At 45.8% G+C, this 20,296-nt stretch overlaps 1 protein-coding gene across 1 annotated transcript in view; it reads left to right on the top strand.

Moving 5' to 3' along the window:
- Positions 1-17,432, top strand: part of SPATA22 (spermatogenesis associated 22) — a 61,475-nt gene extending 44,043 nt beyond the window's left edge. Inside the window, exons 6-7 of the mRNA XM_030185838.1 lie at positions 10,929-11,026; positions 17,241-17,432. Of these exons, the coding sequence (XP_030041698.1) occupies positions 10,929-11,026; positions 17,241-17,432 (290 nt within the window). The remainder of the gene's footprint in view (positions 1-10,928; positions 11,027-17,240) is intronic.
- The last annotated feature ends 2,864 nt before the right edge of the window (positions 17,433-20,296 follow it).

The following is a 20,296-nucleotide window of genomic DNA, read 5'->3' as shown; positions in this document are numbered from 1 at the left end:
AATCCACTGGGATAGAGTCCCCTTGGTTACTGGCCTTGGGTGGTGAGGAGAGCGTAGTGAAAGGAATAATTGAGAAGGCCTATTGGTGCCTTTAGTTCTATTCAAATAGATGGTAAGGGCTCTCAGGCAATCCAGCGTATGAAATCTCTTATGGTCCTCAGAAACATGTGGAGGAGGAAAGAAGGTGGGCAGCATGATGGTTTGATTGAGATGGGAAGGCGAGACCACCTTCGGTAGAAACTTCGTATGAGTACGGAGCACAGCCTTATCGTGTAGTAGTTGAGTATAGGGTGGATAGTGGACGAGAGCCTGGATTTCGCCGATGCGCCGTGCCGAAGTCAACGTGATCAAGAACAGTGTTTTCCAAGTGAGATATTTGAGGTCGGTTGACTGCAGTGGCTCAAATGGAGAGGCTGTGAGTGCATTGAGTACCAGGTTGAGGTCCCATGCTTGAGTTGGAGGGCGAATGGGAGGATAGAGATGCATGAGTCCTTTGAGAAAGCGCTTCACCACAGGGTGCTGCATGAGGGATAAGTCATCCACCGGGTCATGGAACACCGAGAGAGCTGAGAGATGGAGCCGGATGGAGGAGTAAGACAGCTGTGACTCTGAAACATGGAGCAGGTAATCCAAGACGCGGGAGAGAGAAGCGTTGGCAGGGTGGAGGTGATGGCCGGAACACCAGCTAGAGAAACGCTGCCATTTTGCATTGTAAGACTTGAGAGTAGAGTCCTTCCTGGACGCGAGGAGGACCCTCAGCACCCCATGTGAGAACATCAGGCTGGAGTGAGGCTGATCCGCCAGGCCATGAGGCAGAGGGATGCGAGGTTTGGGTGCAGAAGACTGCCCTGCTGCTGTGTGAGAAGGTCCGGTTCCAGCGGCAGAGGAAGTGGAGGGCATGTCGTGAGGTTCAGGAGAGCCGTGAACCAGGCTTGTCTCGGCCAGTACGGAGCTATTAACAACAGAGATGCCCCGTCTGATTTGGCCTTTTGGATTGTCTTGGAGATGAGAGGGATTGGAGGAAATGCATAGAGGAGGCCTTCTGTCCACGGAATGTGAAAGGCATCTTCTGCCAGTCTGCGCTGACTGGGAAACTTGGAGCAGAATCTGCGACACTTGGCGTTGAGTGGGGATGCGAAGAGATCGACGAGAGGGTGACCCCACTTGTCGAACAGATCTTGCGTAACAGTGGTCTTGAGTGACCACTCGTGCGGTTGTAGCTTCCTGCTGAGTGAGTCTGCCAAGGTATTCTGCACTCCGGGCAGGTAGGAGGCCGAGATGGTGGACCGAAGCTTCAGGACCACCTGCCAGAGATGTAGAGCTTCCCGGCACAGCTGTCGGGAGCCGGTGCCGCCTTGCTTGTTGACATAGTACATGGCCACCTGATTGTCTGTCTGCACATGAATCCGCTGTTGCGAGAGGTGTGGCTGAAAAGCTTGAAGCGCTAATCTGATGGCTCGCAACTCTAGCAGGTTGATACTGTATGACATTTCTTTGGGCGTCCAATGTCCTTGAGTCATGTAGGAGCCCAGATGCGCTCCCCACCCTTGCTTGGAGGCGTCGGTTGTTAGATAAACGGACGGCAGGGGAGGCCGGAAGGGCATACCCTGGAGGAGATGGGGGGCGTGGGCCCACCATTGCAGCGAGGTCTTTAGACTGTGAGAGAGAGGTATCTTTGCAGATAGCGGTTGAAGAGCTTGTATCCACTTGTCCCGGAGGTGCCACTGTAGCGGTCTCATATGGAGCCTGGCTAGCGGAAGTACTGGAATGGTAGCCGCCATATGGCCCAGAAGCACGAGTAACGTTCGGGCAGAGGTGACTGAGACCTGGGTTAGGTGGGCGATGAGGATGGAAATCCATGTGGCCCTGTTGAGGGGCAAAAACGCTAACATCTGCGGGGTCTGGAGGACCGCTCCTATAAACTCGAGATGTTGCGTGGGAATGAGGTGAGATTTGTCCAAGTTGATGAGGAATCCCAGAGTCTGGAGAAGTGAGGTGACCTTGTCTAGAGAGTGGAGGGCCTCCTGAGCAGTTGGCGACGCGATGAGCCAGTCGTCGAGGTAAGGGAAGATAGTGACCCTTTGCTGGCGAAGGTGAGCGATGATGGTGATGACACATTTTGTGAACACTCGTGGTGCTGAGGAGAGGCCGAAGGGAAGGACTCGGAATTGATAATGGTGAGAGTGGACTTGAAAACGCAGGTAACTTCTGGACGCTGGGTGGATCGGGATGTGGAGATATGCATCCTGCAGGTCCAGGGACACGAGCCATGCGTTCTGATCGAGCAGTGGCAGAATCATTTGGAGGGTCGTCATGCGGAACTTTTCTTTTTTTAGAAATTTGTTCAGGGAGCGTAAGTCCAGAATAGAACGCAAACCGCCGTTCTTCTTCTGAATAAGAAAGAACCTGGAATAAAATCCTGTATTCTGGGAACATTCTGGTACCGGTTCGATTGCCCTGATGCGCAGGAGGCGGGAAATCTCGTCGTGAAGTAGGTGGACGTGAGACGAAGGAACCTGTGAAGTGACTATGCGGGGGAGAGGTGGGGGGGTCGTAAAGTGAAGAAGGTACCCCTGGTTGACAATGGAGAGGACCCACTTGTCTGATGTTATAGGGGGCCAATGAGGGGCAAAAAACTGAAGACGACCTCCCACCGGTAGCTGCATAGCCATCTGCTTGTCAAAAAGAGGATAAGGGTTTGGGCGCCGTTGAGGGCGCTGGTTTGGATGCCCGTCGCTCACGATATGTTTTCTTAGACTGCTGAGGTCTATGTTGCTTGTTGTTAAACCTGTAGTTTGTGTTGTATTTATTGAAGGGGTACTGTCGCCGAGGTTGATACCTCCTTTTAGGCGTGCCATAGGACGGGCGATGAAAGGACGACCTGGGCTGATTGATGTTGTCCTCTTCCAAGGTGTCCAGAGTGGTGCAATCTTGTTTGATGTTGTCGATGATATCCTTAACTCCGTCACCAAACAGGTTATCCCCTGTGCAGGGAGCATCAGCCACTCTGTTATGAACATCCTCCCTTAGGCCGGATGCTTTTAGCCACGCTAACCGGCGTGTGGAAAGGCCTACCGCGGCCCCTCGAACCGACGTGTCATATGAGTCGTGGGCGGCTCTAATTAGATTGGTGGCGCATTCTTCCAGATTTTGAAGCAGTGGCCGGAATTGAGGTTGCAGTGTCGCAGGGAGGGAATCCAGTGCTCGTGAGAAGTTGTCTAGTATGGTGAATTGGTAGTCGGTATAATGGAAGATGTGAAGCCCTATGCGGGCATTGAGCATGGAGCTTTGATACATCTTCTTACCCATGAGATCCATGAGCTTCATGTCTTTCGTTGGTGGAAAATTAGAATGGTCTCGTGAGCTTTTGTGTTTACGCATGGCGGACTGGACCACTATGGAGTGGTGAGATAGTTGTGGTTTACCGAAGCCCCAGGTATCTTGGACTTTGTACTTTGTATCCAAACTCTTCTTGGTGGGGAGAGATGTTAATGGGGTAGACCACACTAACTTGTGCTGGTCCGCTAGCACTTCGTGCAAAGGCAACGCGATGATGTCTTTCGGTGCCTCCTTATAGCGCAGAGCCTGTAATTTTTTGGATCGGGGATCCGGTTGAGAAGAGGAGGGAATATCCAAGGCTGATGCCAATTTGATGAGAAACTTTGGATAGGAAGTATCCTCTGGTTGAGATGATTTAGATGGGAGCGGGGGAGAGGGGTCAGAAGGTAGACCCGGAGAGCCCGCGAGGAGATCGGAGTGGGCGTCAGGAGAGGAAGATCTGGAGCATCTCTGAGATGGGGGTGGGGAAGAGCCAGAGTCTGAAAAATTGTCTGCAGCCAGAGAGTCTGAAAAGGACTCGGAGCGTGAGCGCTGCCGAGGGGCTGGCCGATCCGGGGGCGAAAGCCCTGCCGCCGCCGGACGTGGTGGCTGCTGGCCGGTCGTGGGGTGCTGTTGAGCTGAGAGATTGTGATTAGCCAAAAAAGCACGCAGCAGATGGAGAATATCCTGGTTTGATTGGGACAGTGGTATAGAGGAGAAATCCGCAGGAGAGACTGCTGCCTGAACTCCTGAATGGTGGTGAGGAGAGAGTATCGCCTGTTTGTCCAGTGGAGAGAGAGGCATTGCCTGAGCCAGAACAGGAGGAGAGGTGTCAGAAAAATGCTTTGTAGCAGTCTGCAACTCAGGAGGGGAGGAGTAACCCTGATGGAGTGAAGCAGGGGAGGAGCTGTGGCTGTGATGCACAGGGTGGGCGGAGCCAGCCGTGTGATGCGATGAGTGGGAGGAGCCAGCTTTGTGATGTGAGTGGGAGGAGTCCTGACGGTGCCGATGAGCAGAGGAGGAGCTGCTTCGGTGCCGACGTGCAGGAGAAAGGCTTCCTCGGTGCCTATGGCCAGGGGAAAGGCTCTCCCGGTGCCGAATTTGATCGGAGGCACTCTCCCGGTGCCGAGGATGCAGTGGGGAAGAAGTGCTGCGGTGCCCAGAACGACCATGCTGGTTTTTCTCAGCAGATGGTGTTTGCTGGGGTTGAGTCTGAGCACCGACAACTAGTTGGAGTTGTGGTGGCAGAGACTGTTGCCTTTTGCTAGGCAAGGCACTCTCCGGGGGCTCCTCACAGTGCCGCTTTTTATTCTTGGCTTTCTTACCCGACTGCTGAGGTAAGTCCTCCACTACTGCTTTCATCTTTAAGTGCCTTATCTGTCTCGTCCGAGGGAGCATGGCTGCACATTTATCGCAGCTGGAGTCTAAGTGCGTCGTGCCTAGGCAGTGGACACACAGGTCATGCGGGTCTGTGAGAGACATTTTATTTGTACAGCGTGAGCAGCGTTTAAAGCCATGTTTCTTCGCCGACATGGTCGGGAAGAGGAGGGCTGCTAAATTAAATTGGTTGATAATTGTTGAGAGAAAGAGAGATTATAAAAATAACAAAAGAAAAAAATAAACGCGAGAGCTGCAGTAACGATTTAGTCAACGGGTCTGACCGCCAGAGCGGGAAGAATAAAACTGGAAAGGGGCGGTGACTACTGGGAGGTTATGGGGGGTGGATATGGCGGGAAGCTGCACGCAGGCGTAGTAAACTACGTTTGTATTAAAGCTTTAAGCTTTGCTATAAGTCCGGGTCCGTGACGTCATGGGGGAGTCACTTCACTTGTGTGGCTGCAAGAGAAATCTGTCCAGGGAGAACCACTGTTTTCTAGTAGCCATAACTTTTTCTATAAAGTTTTCCTCTTCAAGCAGTGTTTCCTAGTAGCCATTGCAGCAAGTAGATCTATGTGTGGAATACTTCTACGGTTGGTAACTTCTTTTCGGTCTGCTGTAGTTTAGAGTTTTCACCTTTCCCAATCGTTTTTTTCTGATTGGTTTTGTCCTTCTAGCCAGTAGGCGTAAGGGTTTGATTGTTTCTAACCCGCTATATCTCAACGGATCAAGGAAATGAGAATTTCTATTTCTCTTCTCACTGAGAGGGCAGTTCCACAGCGTATTACAACATATTCCGCAACTTCAGAAGCGGGCTCTATTCTTACTACAGCGATTTTTGGTGCTCTCGGTGCATATTGGTAAGGTGGCAACTTAGTTCTAGTTTCATTTTATTTTGCTCATTGGGACACACTACATGGTAGTTGTCGCCAGGTGGCCTATGCAGCATGAATATTTCTCTGCAGTTTTCATAGGGTCCCTCCCTTCAGATTACTGCTTTGGTACTTCCCATCAGTCCAATCCTGGTCCGGTGCGGAGGGATGCTAAGGAAGGAGAAATTAGATCTTACCTGCTAATTTGCTTTCCTTTAGTCCCTCCGGACTGGACCAGGCCACTCCCATGTTCTCTCAACTCTTCAGCTTCTTTTATTAAGTAGGAAGTGTATTCATTCCTTTACGATTCGTGGAACAATACTATATATATACAAAACTTTACGTGGTCCATACCACTTCTCTGGTGGTTGCTGGTGAGCTCAGTTGCTGGAATCTGTATATAAAACCTTAAATACGCCATACCACTTCTCTGGTGACAGTTGTTGCTGAGCTCAGTTGCTGGAATATCTATAAAACCTTAAATATGACTTACCACTTTTCTGGTGAGTTGCTGGAATATCTATAAAACCTTAAATATGACTTACCACTTTTCTGGTGAGTTGCTGGTGAGCTCAGTTGATGGAATATGTATAAAATCTTAAGTGGGCCATACCACTTCTCTGGTGAGAGTTGCTGGTGAGCTATAAGACAAGTGAGCCATACCACTTCTCTGGTGAGAGTTGCTGGTGAGCTATATTACAAGTGAGCCATACCACTTTTCTGGTGAGAGTTGCTGGTGAGCTATAGTACAAGTGAGCCATACCACGTCTCTGGTGAGAGTTGCTGGTGAGCTGTAATACAAATTGAGCCATACCACTTCTCTGGTGAGTGTTGCTGGTGAGCTCTGATACTTGTCATTGCCGAGTGCTTTGTGGTTGCTAGGATTCCATACGGCACAGAAGGTCTTTCTTTCTTTCTTTCTTTCCTGCTTTGTTATTCAAATACTGAGGCTAAGGTCACATGGCCAGGGCTCCTATTGGCTCTCTAGAGTCAGAGTTTTTCTCAGTCTCCACCTGCTGGTAGGCGAGCACAACCCATCAGTCCAATCCTGGTCCGGTCCAGAGGGACTAAAGGAAAGCAAATTAGCAGGTAAGATCTAATTTCTCCTTACTCTTACAGCGTAAAGAAGCCAAGTGGATTTTCCGACTTCAAACTTTGGAACCCAGAGGGCTAAATAGTTCAATTGACTGGCACATATTTTATTGATAAATTCCAGCAAGACTATTTTGGTCATTACCAGTCTAGAATTCAATAAACAGATTTTGCACCAGTTTTTAGAAACTCTGTATCTTTAAATATTGTGATGATGTATGCCACTATATATACCCCTTTTCTTGGTGTGTGACATTACAGCGCCATTTTGAACAAGAGGAAGCGAATGAGCTAGTAGATGTCTATGTGAGTTGGTTAAGTTGTCCAAGCTTATTTTATTGATTTGATTCTTCTTTTTTGTAAGTTGCCAAGTATTGATATTTTTTAACATCCTGATTATCCTTGTGGCACCATTACAGCACATCGTTCCTGAAGAAGCCCGGACAGGGGTGAAATGATTGGGCCCCGTAGAACTTTAAAAGTTGGGTGCTGTTTGAATCTAGCAAGCTGATTGCTGTTGAACTTTAAAAGCTAAGTACTTCTATTTTGCTGCAGATTAGAGATTTATGAGCTTTTTTTTTTTTTTTTTTTTGCTACTTGGTATTTTTGCACAAGAAGTTTTAAGATGACACGAATTTAAAGTATTGTCACAATTTAATTGCAAAAAAAAGACATTTAAAAAATTTGTGGAACTAGCAGCCCCATGATAGAAATCAAACACTGACAAAATCTGCAAATATCATTTTGTCACAATGTTTAGACCAAAGTATCTCGGACTTTAGCCCCTGTGACTTGTTGGAGGTGCACACTCTGGCCTCTGGGTCCTTCCCCCCTGCCCGTCTTGTTTAGTGAGTACTGTGCCTCAGCCTCCACCCCTGCCTTGCCTAGGAGGGGGACCTGAAGGAGCTAGTAGAGGGCGAGTGGCAAGCTACAAATTCTCCTTTTACATATTGGTTGGGCAATGGCTTGACTTTACCAGCTCCTCTTGTCAGATCTGGAATCTTTTAAGGTTCCTAAGATAGACTCTCTGGCAATGGCTGTTACCAAGAAGATAGCTGTTCCAATAGAAGGAGGGACGGCTCTCAAAGGTCCTCAAGATTGTCGAATGGAGGTGCTCCTGAAGCATTCCTTTGAGGTTTCGGCCTTGGCTTTGCAGGCAGCTATTTCTGGGAAATATGTGGCTTGGGCCTGTTTTCGGTGGGCCAAGCGGTTGCCTGACTCTCCGGCTACCGCTTCCTCGCAGGCCTCTTTGGATGTGGTCAGTTTGGAACTGGGTACTGCCTTTCTGACAGATGCCTTGTATGACTTAGTCTGTGCTTCCGCAAAGAACCTAACCCTGGTAGTAGCGGAGCAGAGAGTTTTGTGGCTCTGGAATTGGGCAGCAGATGTAACTTCCAAGTTCTATTTGAGTCAGCTCCCATTTAAGGGCAAGTTGCTCTTTGGGGAGGAATTGGAGAAGTTGAGAGAGTCTAAAGTGCCTAGGCTTCCAGAGACTAGGTCAAGATCGGCTGCATGGTTGGCAGGTCGAAGTCGCCTTTGGGAATTTCGCCGGTATCGACCTGGTAGAGGCACCGGGTTGCAGCGGGCTCATTTTTGGAATAGAGGCCAGTCATTTCAGTCCTTTCCTTCCTTTCGAGGCAGAAAAAGAGGGGGCCTTGAGGGCTCTTCCGGAGGTGCCGGGGGTGCCTGGTCCTCCCAGTGATATGATGGGGACCCAGCCTTTGGTGATGCCCATAGGCGGCAGGTTGCAGCGGTTTTAACGGAGGTGGGTCCATATCACATCAGATCAGCGGGTCCTCAATAGTATCCGGAATGGTTTTGTCCTGGAATTTTGTCGTCATCTTCCGGATGCCTTCCTTGTTTCTCTTTGCAAGTCGTCAGTCAAAGCATGGGCCATCCATCTCACTTTGCAGCGTCTGTTGGCTCTTCGAACAGTAGTTCCAGTACCTCTGGGCGAGAGAGGTTCTGGGAGATATTCATTTTATTTTCTGGTGCCCAAAATGGAGTGTTCTTGCCGCCCGATTTTGGATATCGAGCAAGTGAATTGGGCTTTGCGTGTTTCTCCTTTTCGCATGGAAACCCTTCGGTTGGTTATCATGGTGGTTCAGCCTGGGGAATTTCTTACGTCCCTGGATCTGTCTGAGGCGTACCTGCATATTACTATGCTCCTGGAGCATCAGAAATATCTTCGTTTCACTGTGCTGGGGGAGCCTTGGGCCCGGCTATGTCTATCAGAGGCCCTGGGCTAGACCACACACACAAAAAAAGAGATTTTATTTTGTTCCTTGCTATTATACTCAGTCAGCAGCTCTGTTTTAGCTTAGACAAGGCCATTTTTCAGAACTCTGAAACTGCTAGTGGGAGAGGAAGAAAGCTGTTTACTCTGTATAAGAGTGTTCGGGGGGCACTTTTTCATTTGGTGGGCTTTGTGGCCTCTCTCTGTATGGAAGCATGGTCTGAATGCACATGTTCCCACTCTGCCTGCCGCAGCTGTCGTGCTACAGCTACAAGTGGTCTTGCAGAACTCCAGTGCAGTTTCCCTTTGGACTTTGTGTCGATTCTCTGGAGAAGTGGCAGTGAAATTTCAAGAGAAAGGCAGGGAGACTCCTTTAAAGCAGGATTTTTGCAATCCTGCCACAGTAGAAATGTCAGAACCAGGAAGTTTTGCCAGTGTGAGGCAATGCAAGGAAATGTCCACCCTCATTTATTAAGTTCCCCTAGGGATCTAAACACTCCAGGAGAACCAATGAGAATCTTGGGGTCCTGTACCTTGATGTTACCCGGCTCAGATAATTGACTTCTGCCTGAATTTGTGCTCTTCTTGTATGATTCTTTAAGGTGGATGCCAACATGTAGGTACAGAGTAAATGACCAGACTAAACTATAATAAGCGCCTACTTTCTTTCATAGGATAGTCACCCACTGGATGCTTAAATATAGGTGCACTGTTATAGAATTGCTTCCTTAAGGAAGGTAGGAGCCTGTTTTCTTTATAAAATACTGATCTAACAGATAAAATATAATTTAGATGTAAGCAATTATGCCAGCTGTAAGTCTGACATCATACCTAAATGCCAGTGATAAACACATAACTTACAGTATTCTATAAGTTTCATGCTTATGTGTGAGAACTGCCTGTGCTATGCCTAGACTCCACCTATGTGTATGCTTACCTATAAAATACAAGCTATGTAAAATATTTAAAGAATAGCACTAGGCAGAATTTTGGCATTTATATGTATATGTGCACACATACACTTGCATATGCCATTATTCTAAATATTGGCATGTAAATGTTAGTGCCCATTTTATAAACTGCCTCCTAAATATTTTTGGCTTGGATAAGGTATAACTTGGGCAGTTCAGGTCAAACATATAAGCTGTTCCTATACAGCCCCATTTTAGACAGGACTTAGAAGTTGGAATTGAGACATCCAGGTCAGAATATCTCAAGTTTCACTAGTATTTTAGAACAGTAAGGACATTAATGCACCAAGTACGGGTGGCATAAACATCCATTTTAGAAAAAAAAGGCGAAAATTTCCACAGGTTGAAAACCAGCACATAAACGTTTTTGTGCCAGCACATGCAAGTTTATGTTATAGAATAGCAACATGCACATGCCAGCATGTACACGTTTATCTTTGCCATTTTAGAAATATAAACATGTATTTTCCCAGCATTGTCACAGAGATCAGTATCCCTTGCCAGTTTGGGTTTTTGGGAGCAGGTGTAACTTACAGTGTGAGTCTTTTGGGACATAGATATTTAGTCCCTTTCTGAATTAGGGAATAAACATCTATGAACTTGCCATGCCTTTGTCTAGCCCAAAACATGCCTAGACCATGTTCTCTTGTCATTTGCATGCACTTGAGTTTGAGATATGTGTATGCAAGATAACATTTAAGTGCTGGTATATGCACATCTCAAACGTGAATAGCGCTTCTAAAATGGCCGTCATAGCATGTTTTTTTCAGAATCTTTAACATAGAGCACATTGAAGCCCCAATGTTAGATGTTTCTGTGGGTAAGTATACTTGCTCTTATGTAACCTATTCATTGGTGCTAGCAATACATATAGTATCACTGAATTTATGTATAATTTGAAACATCTAAATTAGATGTTTCAAGCTTTTTCTCTGATGTCATGCTAAAAATTGATTTGACATATATTTTTATTTATTTATTAGATTTGTTATAGTAAATTAATTGCAACAATTTATTAAACAAAGTACTGAATTGTGTGTCTTTTTATTCTATATTACCTAGCAACACTTGATTCTGCAGTGACTTCTGGACCATATAGTGCAAAGACCTTTCTTCTGAGAGATGGGCAGGACAGTGTGCCCTGTATATTCTATGAAATAGTTAGTATTCTTTATATTAAACATTAAAACTTTAATGCTATTGCAGACAAGATATGTAGTTACAACTAACCATTTTACATACCAGCAAATTGAATCAATTTGTTCTGACTACTGGGAGCCAAAAATGATTTCAGTTAATTTATGATGCCCCAGTTTTGTAGTATTGTAAACATTTTGAGTTCTTGTGATTAATAAAAAGGTGTGACAACAAATTCTACTTAACGAAAACATGAGTTAATTCTTACTAAATTTCTGAGTGTTCTTGCCTGAGGATATGTTGTTAACAATTACAACCACATGCAAAAAGCTTAATTTAACTATTTTCTGACTGTAAGAGGAAAAGGACCTCAGCAGTCTGGCTAACCAAAAAATTGCCACCACTAAGACTCCGTTTTCTTTCATAGGTCAACCCCCCCCCCCCCCCCAAATTCATTGTTAATTGTGAGCTTCAGAGATAGATATATACACACACACACACACACACACACACACACAGTGTAATCCGCTTAAGTGCAAGGGGTCTGGGACCAAAGAACTACATGCAGTTAACCGTTGTGACCCAAAGAAGCTTGACATCTGATAAACATACGTATAGTACTGTTTATTATACGTACAATATACAGTCTCTGTTAACTGACGTTATACAGTCTCCGTTAACTGACGTTAGGCTTACTTTAAGTAATCAGTTATAGTCCTCTGTACAATCTTGTGTCTGTGAGTTCCATACACCACGTCTGCCAGACGGTAAAAACTGTCATAGCACTGACATCCAGTGGCCTCCAAATAGGCCCACACTGTGTTGAGACTCTCCAGTGCTGTTGCAAAAGTGACAGGAGGTTGTTGAATTTCGTCAGCATGTGCCTTGCTACTCATTTCATCATCTGTTTCATCATCAGCCGTTGCCTGCGTGTAGGCGCATATCTGAACATCAGTGCTGTTGTCAGTTGTTTGTAGATCGTAATCAACAGCTATGTAGTGAAGAAACTCCTCTTCAGTAACACTGACTGGTATGTCAATAGCCTGTTCATCTGACGTGTTTGCAACAGCTGCATCTGTTTCGTCCCTCTCCACATCTTTAACAAAGCTTGCCCGCTTGTAGCAGTTCACAATGGTTGCCTGTGTAACATGATTCCAGGCTTCTTTCTGCATATGTAGGGAATCCAACAGTGATAGATTACAAGCCAGTTCAACCTCACGTTTATCCTTGCCAGTCTGGTCATCCATAAAGCTCATCAGACGATGTAGCACAAGAGCCCGATAATGTTGTTTATGCCCTGATCCATGAGTTGGATGAGAGAGGTAGTGTTTGGTGGCAGGAAGACCACCTTGACGTGCAGTGGAAGCAGCAGGGAATGCTGGGATGGCCTCATTCCCACACCTTCCCAAAGAAGTGATCAAAATGAGGCTTGGAATGCAAAAGGTAGATCCAGCTGCTATGGGGAGGGCCTCAGGAGGAGAAGAATCAGCTGATGCAGTGGAAGATATTGTAACAATTCTAATGTAGGTGGGAGATGGACCATGAACTGCAGTAATTGAGCAGGGGTCAACAAGGCTTATGGGTGTCTCTAGTATTTAGCGCACGCTTAGTTTTAGTGTTCACTAAAAATGCTAGCATTCTTTTGTAAAAGGACCCCTCAATGAAGTTACATGGAAATACTTTTAAAACAAATAGGAGAAAATATTTTTTTACTCAACAAATGGTTAAGCTCTGAGACTTGCTGGACAAGTTCCTGGAGGAAGAGTCCATAGTCTGCTATTGAGGTAGACATGGGGAAGCCACTGCTTGCCCTAGGATTAATAGCATGGAATGTTACTGCTATTTCGGTTTCTGTCAGGTGCTTGTGACCTGGATTGGCTACTGTAGGAAACAGGATACTGGACTGGATGGACAACTAGTCTGACCCAGTATGACTATTCCTAAGTTGAATTGTGCTTAGATTTGGGTGACCTGAAGGGGAGAATTGAGGAAACCAATTTGATGTTACTTAACGATAACTGTGTGCGGAGAATGCTATGCAGTACAAACATTTATAGTACCTTAACTTCCCCAGGAAATGCTTCTCTCACCTTATGAAATTCTGAGTCAATATCTGCTTGAGGGCATGAAAATTAGGCCTGAAGCTCTATCAGCTTTTTATTAGGTTTATTGTGTGCTTGGATTTATATATCTACTGGATTGTGACAGAAATACTTTAACAAGTTCGAGGTCTTAATATGCAATAATGCAAATTGTCAATCCCTAAATATTGAGAAGACTCAAATTCTGTGGTTGTCGTTTTCAGGGGAGGAGTGTCCCTTTTCTTGTTCTCAGTTTGGGAATGTTACTCTTCCCCTTTTGGGTTCTGTAAAGAGTTTAGGAGTTATCCTGGATTCCTTTTTGTCCTTCAAGCAATAAATTACAGCTGTTATTAAGACTGTTTTTTAAGATTCACTTAGTAATGCAACTTAAAAGCCTTTTGTCTGTGGAGAATTTTCAAACTGTGATGCAGAACTATGTGATACTGCACCTTGATTATTGCAATGCCCTCTTTTGTAGTCTTCCACAAACATCGCTGAGGGAATTGCAGGTTGCCCAAAATGCTGCAGCTTTGATAACTGGAGGGTTGAGTGAGGTGGATCATATCATCCCGCAGTTGGCTGAGCTGCATTGGCTTCCAGTGGTCTGGCGCATTAAGTTTAAAATCTTATTGTTGGTTTTTAATGCCATGCATGATGATGCCCCAGAGGCCATTGTGCACTCTTTGCAGGCCTACCATTCCCTGAGAGCATTGAGATTTCAGGATGCCCACCTGTTGGTGATTCATTCATTGTATTAGGTCCGTCGTCAAGACCGCAGCCTATGAATATTTTTGGTGGCTGGACACACATTGTGGAATGTCCTCCCTTTGGAGTTGCACCAGGTTACTGATTTGTCTTTGTTTAAGAAATATCTGAAATAAGTTTTGGGAGGCCTTTTGCTGAATTGTTGTTTTTTCTTAATTGTTTTATTCTGTTTGTAATTTTCTTTTGATATGTGCGTTAACTATAACCCGCTTAGATGTCATGGATAGGAGGGATATAAGTATGATTGATAGATAAATAAGGCATTAAGAATCTACAAACCCACTAGGGCACTCAGGTCAAAACGGACATTGAGATTATCCATTCCTTTCTTGACTAACATACATTTTGAGAAGGCAAGGTGCTGTACCTTCTCTATTCACGGAAGAGAGTGTGTATGAACAACTTAAAAATCTAAAGGTGGACAAAGCCATGGGACCGGATGGGATCCACCCCAGGATATTGAGGGAGCTCAGAGAGGTTCTAGCGGGTCCTCTTAAAGATTTGTTTAATAAATCCTTGGAGACAGGAGAGGTTCCGTGGGATTGGAGAACAGCGGATGTCGTCCCTCTTCACAAAAGTGGTGATAGGGAAGAAGCTGGAAACTACAGGCCGGTAAGCCTCACTTCAGTTATTGGAAAAGTAATGGAAGCGATGCTGAAGGAAAGGATAGTGAATTTCCAGGAAGCCAATAAGTTGCAAGATCTGAGACAACATGGTTTTACCAAAGGTAAATCGTGCCAAACGAATCTCATTGAATTCTTTGACACGGTTCCCCACAGGAGGCTCTTGAATAAACTGACAGGCTTAAGATAGGACCCGACGTGGTGAACTGGATTAGGAACTGGTTGACGGACAGATGCCAGAGGGTGGTGGTGGTTAATGGAATTTGCTCTGATGAGGGAAAGGTGAGCAGTGGAGTGCCTCAGGGATCGGTACTGGGGCCGATTCTGTTCAGTATATTTGTGAGTGACATTGCCGAAGGGTTAGAAGGTAAAGTTTGCCTTTTTGTGGATTATACTAAGATTTGTAACAGAGTGGACACCCAGGAGGGAGTGGAAAACATGAAAAAGGATCTGCAGAAGCTAGAAGAATGGTTTAAGGTTTGGCAATTAAAATTCAATTCAAAGAAATGCAAAGTGATGCACTTAGGGAATAGAAATCCACGGGAGACGTATGTGTTAGGCGGTGAGAATCTGATATTTACAGACGGGAGAGGGATCTTGGGGTGATAGTATCTGAGGATCTGAAGGCGATGAAAGTGTGACAAGGCGGTGGCCATGGCTAGAAGGTTGTTAGGCTGTAGAGAGAGAGGTGTGACCAGCAGAAGAAAGGAGGTGTTGATTCCCCTGTATAAGTCATTGGTGAGGGAGTATTGTGTTCAGTTTTGGAGGCCGTATCTTGCTAAGGATGTAAAAAGAATTGAAGTGGTGCAAAGAAAAGCTACAAAATGGTATGGGATTTGCGTTACAAGACGTATGAGGCGAGACTTGCTGACCTGAACATGTATACCTTGGAGGAAAGGAGAAATAGGGGTGATATGATACAGACATTCAAATATTTGAAAGGTATTAATCCGCAAATGAACTTTTTCCGTAGATGGGAAGGCGGTAGAATTGGAGGACATGAAATGAGATTGAAGGGGGGCAGACTCAAGAAAAATGTCAGGAAGTATTTTTTCACGGAGAGAATGGTGGATACTTGGAATGCCCTCCCACAGGAGGTGGTGGAGATGAAAACGGTAACGGAATTCAAAAATGTGTGGGATAAACATAAAGGAATCCTGTTCAGAAGGAATGGATCCTCAGAAGCTTAGCGGAGATTGGGTGGCAGAGCCGGTGGTGGGAGGTGGGGCTAGTGGTTGGGAGGCGGGGCTAGTGCTGGGAAGACTTCTACGATCTGTGCCCTGAAAATGGCAGATACAAATCAAAGTCGGGTATGCACTTAAAGTAGCACATATGAGTTTATCTTGTTGGGCAGACTGGATGGACCGTGCAGTTCTTTCTCTGCCGTCATCTACTATGTTACTATATTGCAGGTCCCTATGGGTCAGTGTTTCTCAAGTCTGGTCCTGGAGTACCCCTTGCCAGTCAGGCTTTCAGGATATCCACAATGAATATGCATGAAGTTGATTTGTATACACTGCCCCCATTATATGCAAATCTCTTTCATGCATATTCATTGTGGATATCCTGAAAACCTGACTGGCAAGGGGTACTCCAGGACCAGACTTGTGAAACACTGCTGTGGTTGGAACAGACTTCCTGCTGATCTTAGGCTTTCTTCAGACATGATTGTGTTTAAGAGGCAATCATTTGGTGGTAATATTATTGTTTACTACCCAAATTAATAGGACTCTATGGGGTCCTTTTACTTAAGTGGCAGTAAGCACTAATGCATTCTTCCTGTGCATCAAAATGCACTACCATAGGTTGCACTCAGATGCACTGCAGTAGTTAAGGCATCTGCGCACACTTCCTCAACACTAAAAAATACTGGGGGTGTGTTTGGGGGGCAGAGAGTAGGCATGCCGCATGCCAACTAATTAGTGCATGGTTTAGTACATGAGCCCTTTCCGCCTATTAAATAGGTGTCGATAAGGGCTCACGCACTAGTTTGGAAATTAATGCCTGGCCTTAATAGGAAAAATGGAAATGCAGCCATTTTATAGCTGTGCTAAAAGTGACCTCCCGTGATCACATAGCACAGGCCACGTTGTAGCACAGCTTAATAAAAGGGCCCCTTTGATTTTATTTCATTTTATCAGGCCTGTCATGCTGCCTGTCTTGAACCTTGCCCGGTTACCAACGCTGACCTGCCTTACTGCCCACCTTGAATCTTGCCCAGATACCATCTCTGACCTGTCCTACTTCTTGCCTTGGACCCTGCCTGGGCATTGTCCTTGTCCTTCTTGGCGGATAGTGAGACTTGCTTCTTCCACTCCTTGTTCAGCTCTGTTTCCTGTGCCTCGGCCTTTGCCCTCTTGCCTCTCCGCTCCTCCTCCTCCAAAGTCCTGCTGGCTGCCCGAACCTGGGGGCTCAACCCTTGGGGAACGGCAGTCGCCACGGGTGAAGAACCTCGAGCTTGTAGACCACCTATTCCTACCTCGGGAAAGGGCATAAGGGCTCACACACTTCGGCGACTTGTGATATATGGGTATCCATTCCCATTATTTGCGGACTAGAATTTTCACCTTTTCTGGTGGTGGGGGGGGGGGGGGGTCTTCTTGTACTATTGCACTGCTTATCTGAATATATTTTCCTGTGGATGTGTTGTTTTCATAATTGTTAAAAAGAAATTCTCAAATGTCACTTGACATTCTGTTAACACAAATTATTTAAATACTGAATTTAGGAAAGATAAATGATTTCCATCTTTTTAAAATTTATAATAGGATCGAGACCTTCCAAGATTAATTAGAGGTCGAGTTCACAGGTGCATGGGAACCTATGACAGAAAGAAGAACCAGTTCAAGTGTGTCTCAGTAAGACCTGCTTCAGTTTCAGAGCAAAAAACTTTCGAAGAGTTTGTTAAAGTGGCAGATGCTGAAATCAGGCAGTATGTGAAAACGATAAATGAACTTTAAATATTAGCCAAAGTGACCTCTCAACTTAAAGTATCCTAAAAATTTATTACCAGCAATAAGCATAAACATATTTAAGATACCTTTCTTCAAAAAACTAAAAGCACCACTAGATCAAACATCATACAAAAATAAAATCTTGAAAACTGTATTTTGCCTTAAACTTCCAATGGCATGCGGTCACAGCCCTTCTGTGACACTATAGTTTTTATTTTATTTTATATATTTATTGTAAAGTTTGCTACATTTTCCTCTTTTCTCTTCCCTCCCCTCCCACCATGGATCCAACCTGCCCCCCTCTCCTTCCCCCCTATAGTCTGACGTATCAGCCCTCACCCTCCCCTGATTTCTTTGCCAGCAATGGCAGTGATAACACACTGCCAGGGCCAGCCCTGAATCCTTGGTTCTGATGCATCTTGCCCCTCTGAAACAACTTCCTGTTTATGCATGGGTGGGACATGGTAGAGGGAAAGATCTAGAGCTGGCCCAGGCAGTGTGTTTAAAGGGGAGGGGCTGAGGGAGGAAGAGGGAGAGGTACTGGATTCATGAGGGGGGGGGGGGCTAAGAAAGGTAGAAGTTCTAGATTCACGGGACTGAAGGAGGGAGAAGGTGGGGTGTTGAGCTGAGGGAGGGGAAGGTGCTGCACCCACAAGGAGGGGACAGAAGGGAGTGGCTCTTGACTCGCAGGTACAGGAAGAGCTGCTGGGCCTGGGGGGAGGTGGAACAGGAAAAGGTGTTGGAACTGTGGGGGGAGGGGGACAAGAGATGCCACACTACGGGTGAGGGAACCAGAGAGAGAAGAGAGATGCTGAACTATGGGGTGGGGGAGAGAATAAGAGAGATTCTTGTCTGTGGAATGGAGGGAAGAGAGGAGGAGAAATTTTGGGCACACAGAAGTAGAGGGAGATGCTGCACCTAGAGGGGAGAGAAAGAAAGAGATGCCAGCCTGTGGGGGATGGAGGGAAGAGAGACAGATGCTGGACCACATGGGGGGTTTGGGAAAGGATAGGACAGAGAGACTATATTAGGTGGGGAGAGTAGAAAGGGGAGAAGCGGGACACAGGGAGGGACATCGGCACAGAAGGGAGATACTGGGTATGGGGGTAGCATTGGGACATGGGCACAGGGGAGTTATGGACACTGGGAAGGAGAGAGATACAAAGAGGTAATGCTGGACATGGAAGGATAGGGAAACAGGGATGATACTGAACAAAAGAGGGGACAGGGACACAGAGAGATGCTGGATACGGGGGGATAGGGATACACAAGGGTGATGCTAAACACAAGAGGTGGAATGTAAACACAGAAAGATGCTGAACAGGGGAGGATAGGGAAACAGGAGAAATGCTGAACATGGGTAAAGGATATGAACACAGAAGAGAAATACTGAACATGGGGTAGCATAGGGACACAGAAGGAAGTTGGATTATGGACATGGAGAAAGAAGAAATGTCAAATGGACAGAAGACACTGGCAAGAGAGTTAAGACAGAGGAAAGTAGAAACCAGACTGGGCCCAATACAATTAAAAAATACAATTACCAGATGATAAATGTAGAAAAATAATTTTATTTACTATTCATTGACCAGAATATGTCAGTCGTTGGAATATATAACTACCAGAACTGGTATTAGATATGGGTAGAACTCAGTGCACAAATGTAATAAGGGACCCCAAAGCCCACTGCCAAGCTGTGCCTTCTGCAGGTTTAGGCACATTTGAGACTCTCTGTGGCCGGGGGGGGGGGGGGGGTCAAAAACAATTGCTCTGGTTGCACTCCTCCTAACATCATCCCTGGTATCTGCTATCTCTATTTTGCACAACACTCTTTCTAAATCTTGGTGTTGAGCCACATACAAGATCTGGCTTCGTGGGGTTTCAGTTTAATTTATGCCTATGTGTTGCTACTATATTTCTAGTTTGTGGTCAGTTATTCGGTATTTGGTATCTCTTCTGTGTGTGTGACCAAGACCAGGTATTCTTTTAGCAAGAAATTTCTGTTTAACAATCTGTAGCAATTTGGCTTGTTCACTTTTCCCAATAGATGCATTGAAGTTCTGTGACCCACTGTAATATTTAGGACACTTGCTTTTTGAAGGTAGGGTCTTTGATTTGGAAGTTAATGCTGGCATGCTAGATTTGCTCTAGGTCCTAAGTGGGTTTTTGTCGCTGTCAATGAAATTGCACCAGAATCAGAAATGTTTTTTAATGGTGAATTTTATGGGGAACTATCCTAGTTCTGCTCTGCACCCATCGTTGGGGGAGGGCCAGGGGGGTTCTCTAAATGCAGAATGTTTTGGCCTTAATACTGCATGTGGGAAGCATATATGTGTTGGGAGACTGTAGCTCATTGGGAACTGAAGAGTGCAACCTCTTCTACTTCCCCCACCCCCAGGACTGAGTGTTTCTTTCAGGTGCTGAATCTTGCCCAACCTGCAGTAATTTGGGAGGTTCAAGGTAGGGGGCAGAGCTTGAGTGCAGCAGGTGGTGGGCTTTTGTCTTTCAAAAAATTGGCAACTTCACTACCCCTCCCCCAAGCATCCCACTCCCTCAGCAACAACATCTCCACAGGTCATTGAAGAAGGAATAAAAGGTTAGGTCATCATTGTCAGTAAGAGGAGAATGGACTTACTAGGTCCAGTGCCTTGCTTTGGCCTGGTTAGATGTAAGGGGGCCTGCGCTAACGTCAGCTTGTGTTTGTGACGCGCGCTGAGGCCCCCTTTTACCACAGTGGGTAAAAGGCTGTCTTTTTTGAGGAAAATAAATGACAGTGTGGTAAGTGAAACATTGTGCAGCCATTTCAGGGCGGGAGCCCTTACCCTTCACTCATTGAGATGTTGGTAAGGGTTCCCGCGCTAACCTGGCAG

The sequence above is a fragment of the Microcaecilia unicolor genome, chromosome 13, assembly GCF_901765095.1.
Source record: "Microcaecilia unicolor chromosome 13, aMicUni1.1, whole genome shotgun sequence".
Taxonomy (NCBI): Eukaryota; Metazoa; Chordata; class Amphibia; order Gymnophiona; family Siphonopidae; genus Microcaecilia; species Microcaecilia unicolor.
This window is presented reverse-complemented; position numbering and strand designations above follow the sequence as displayed.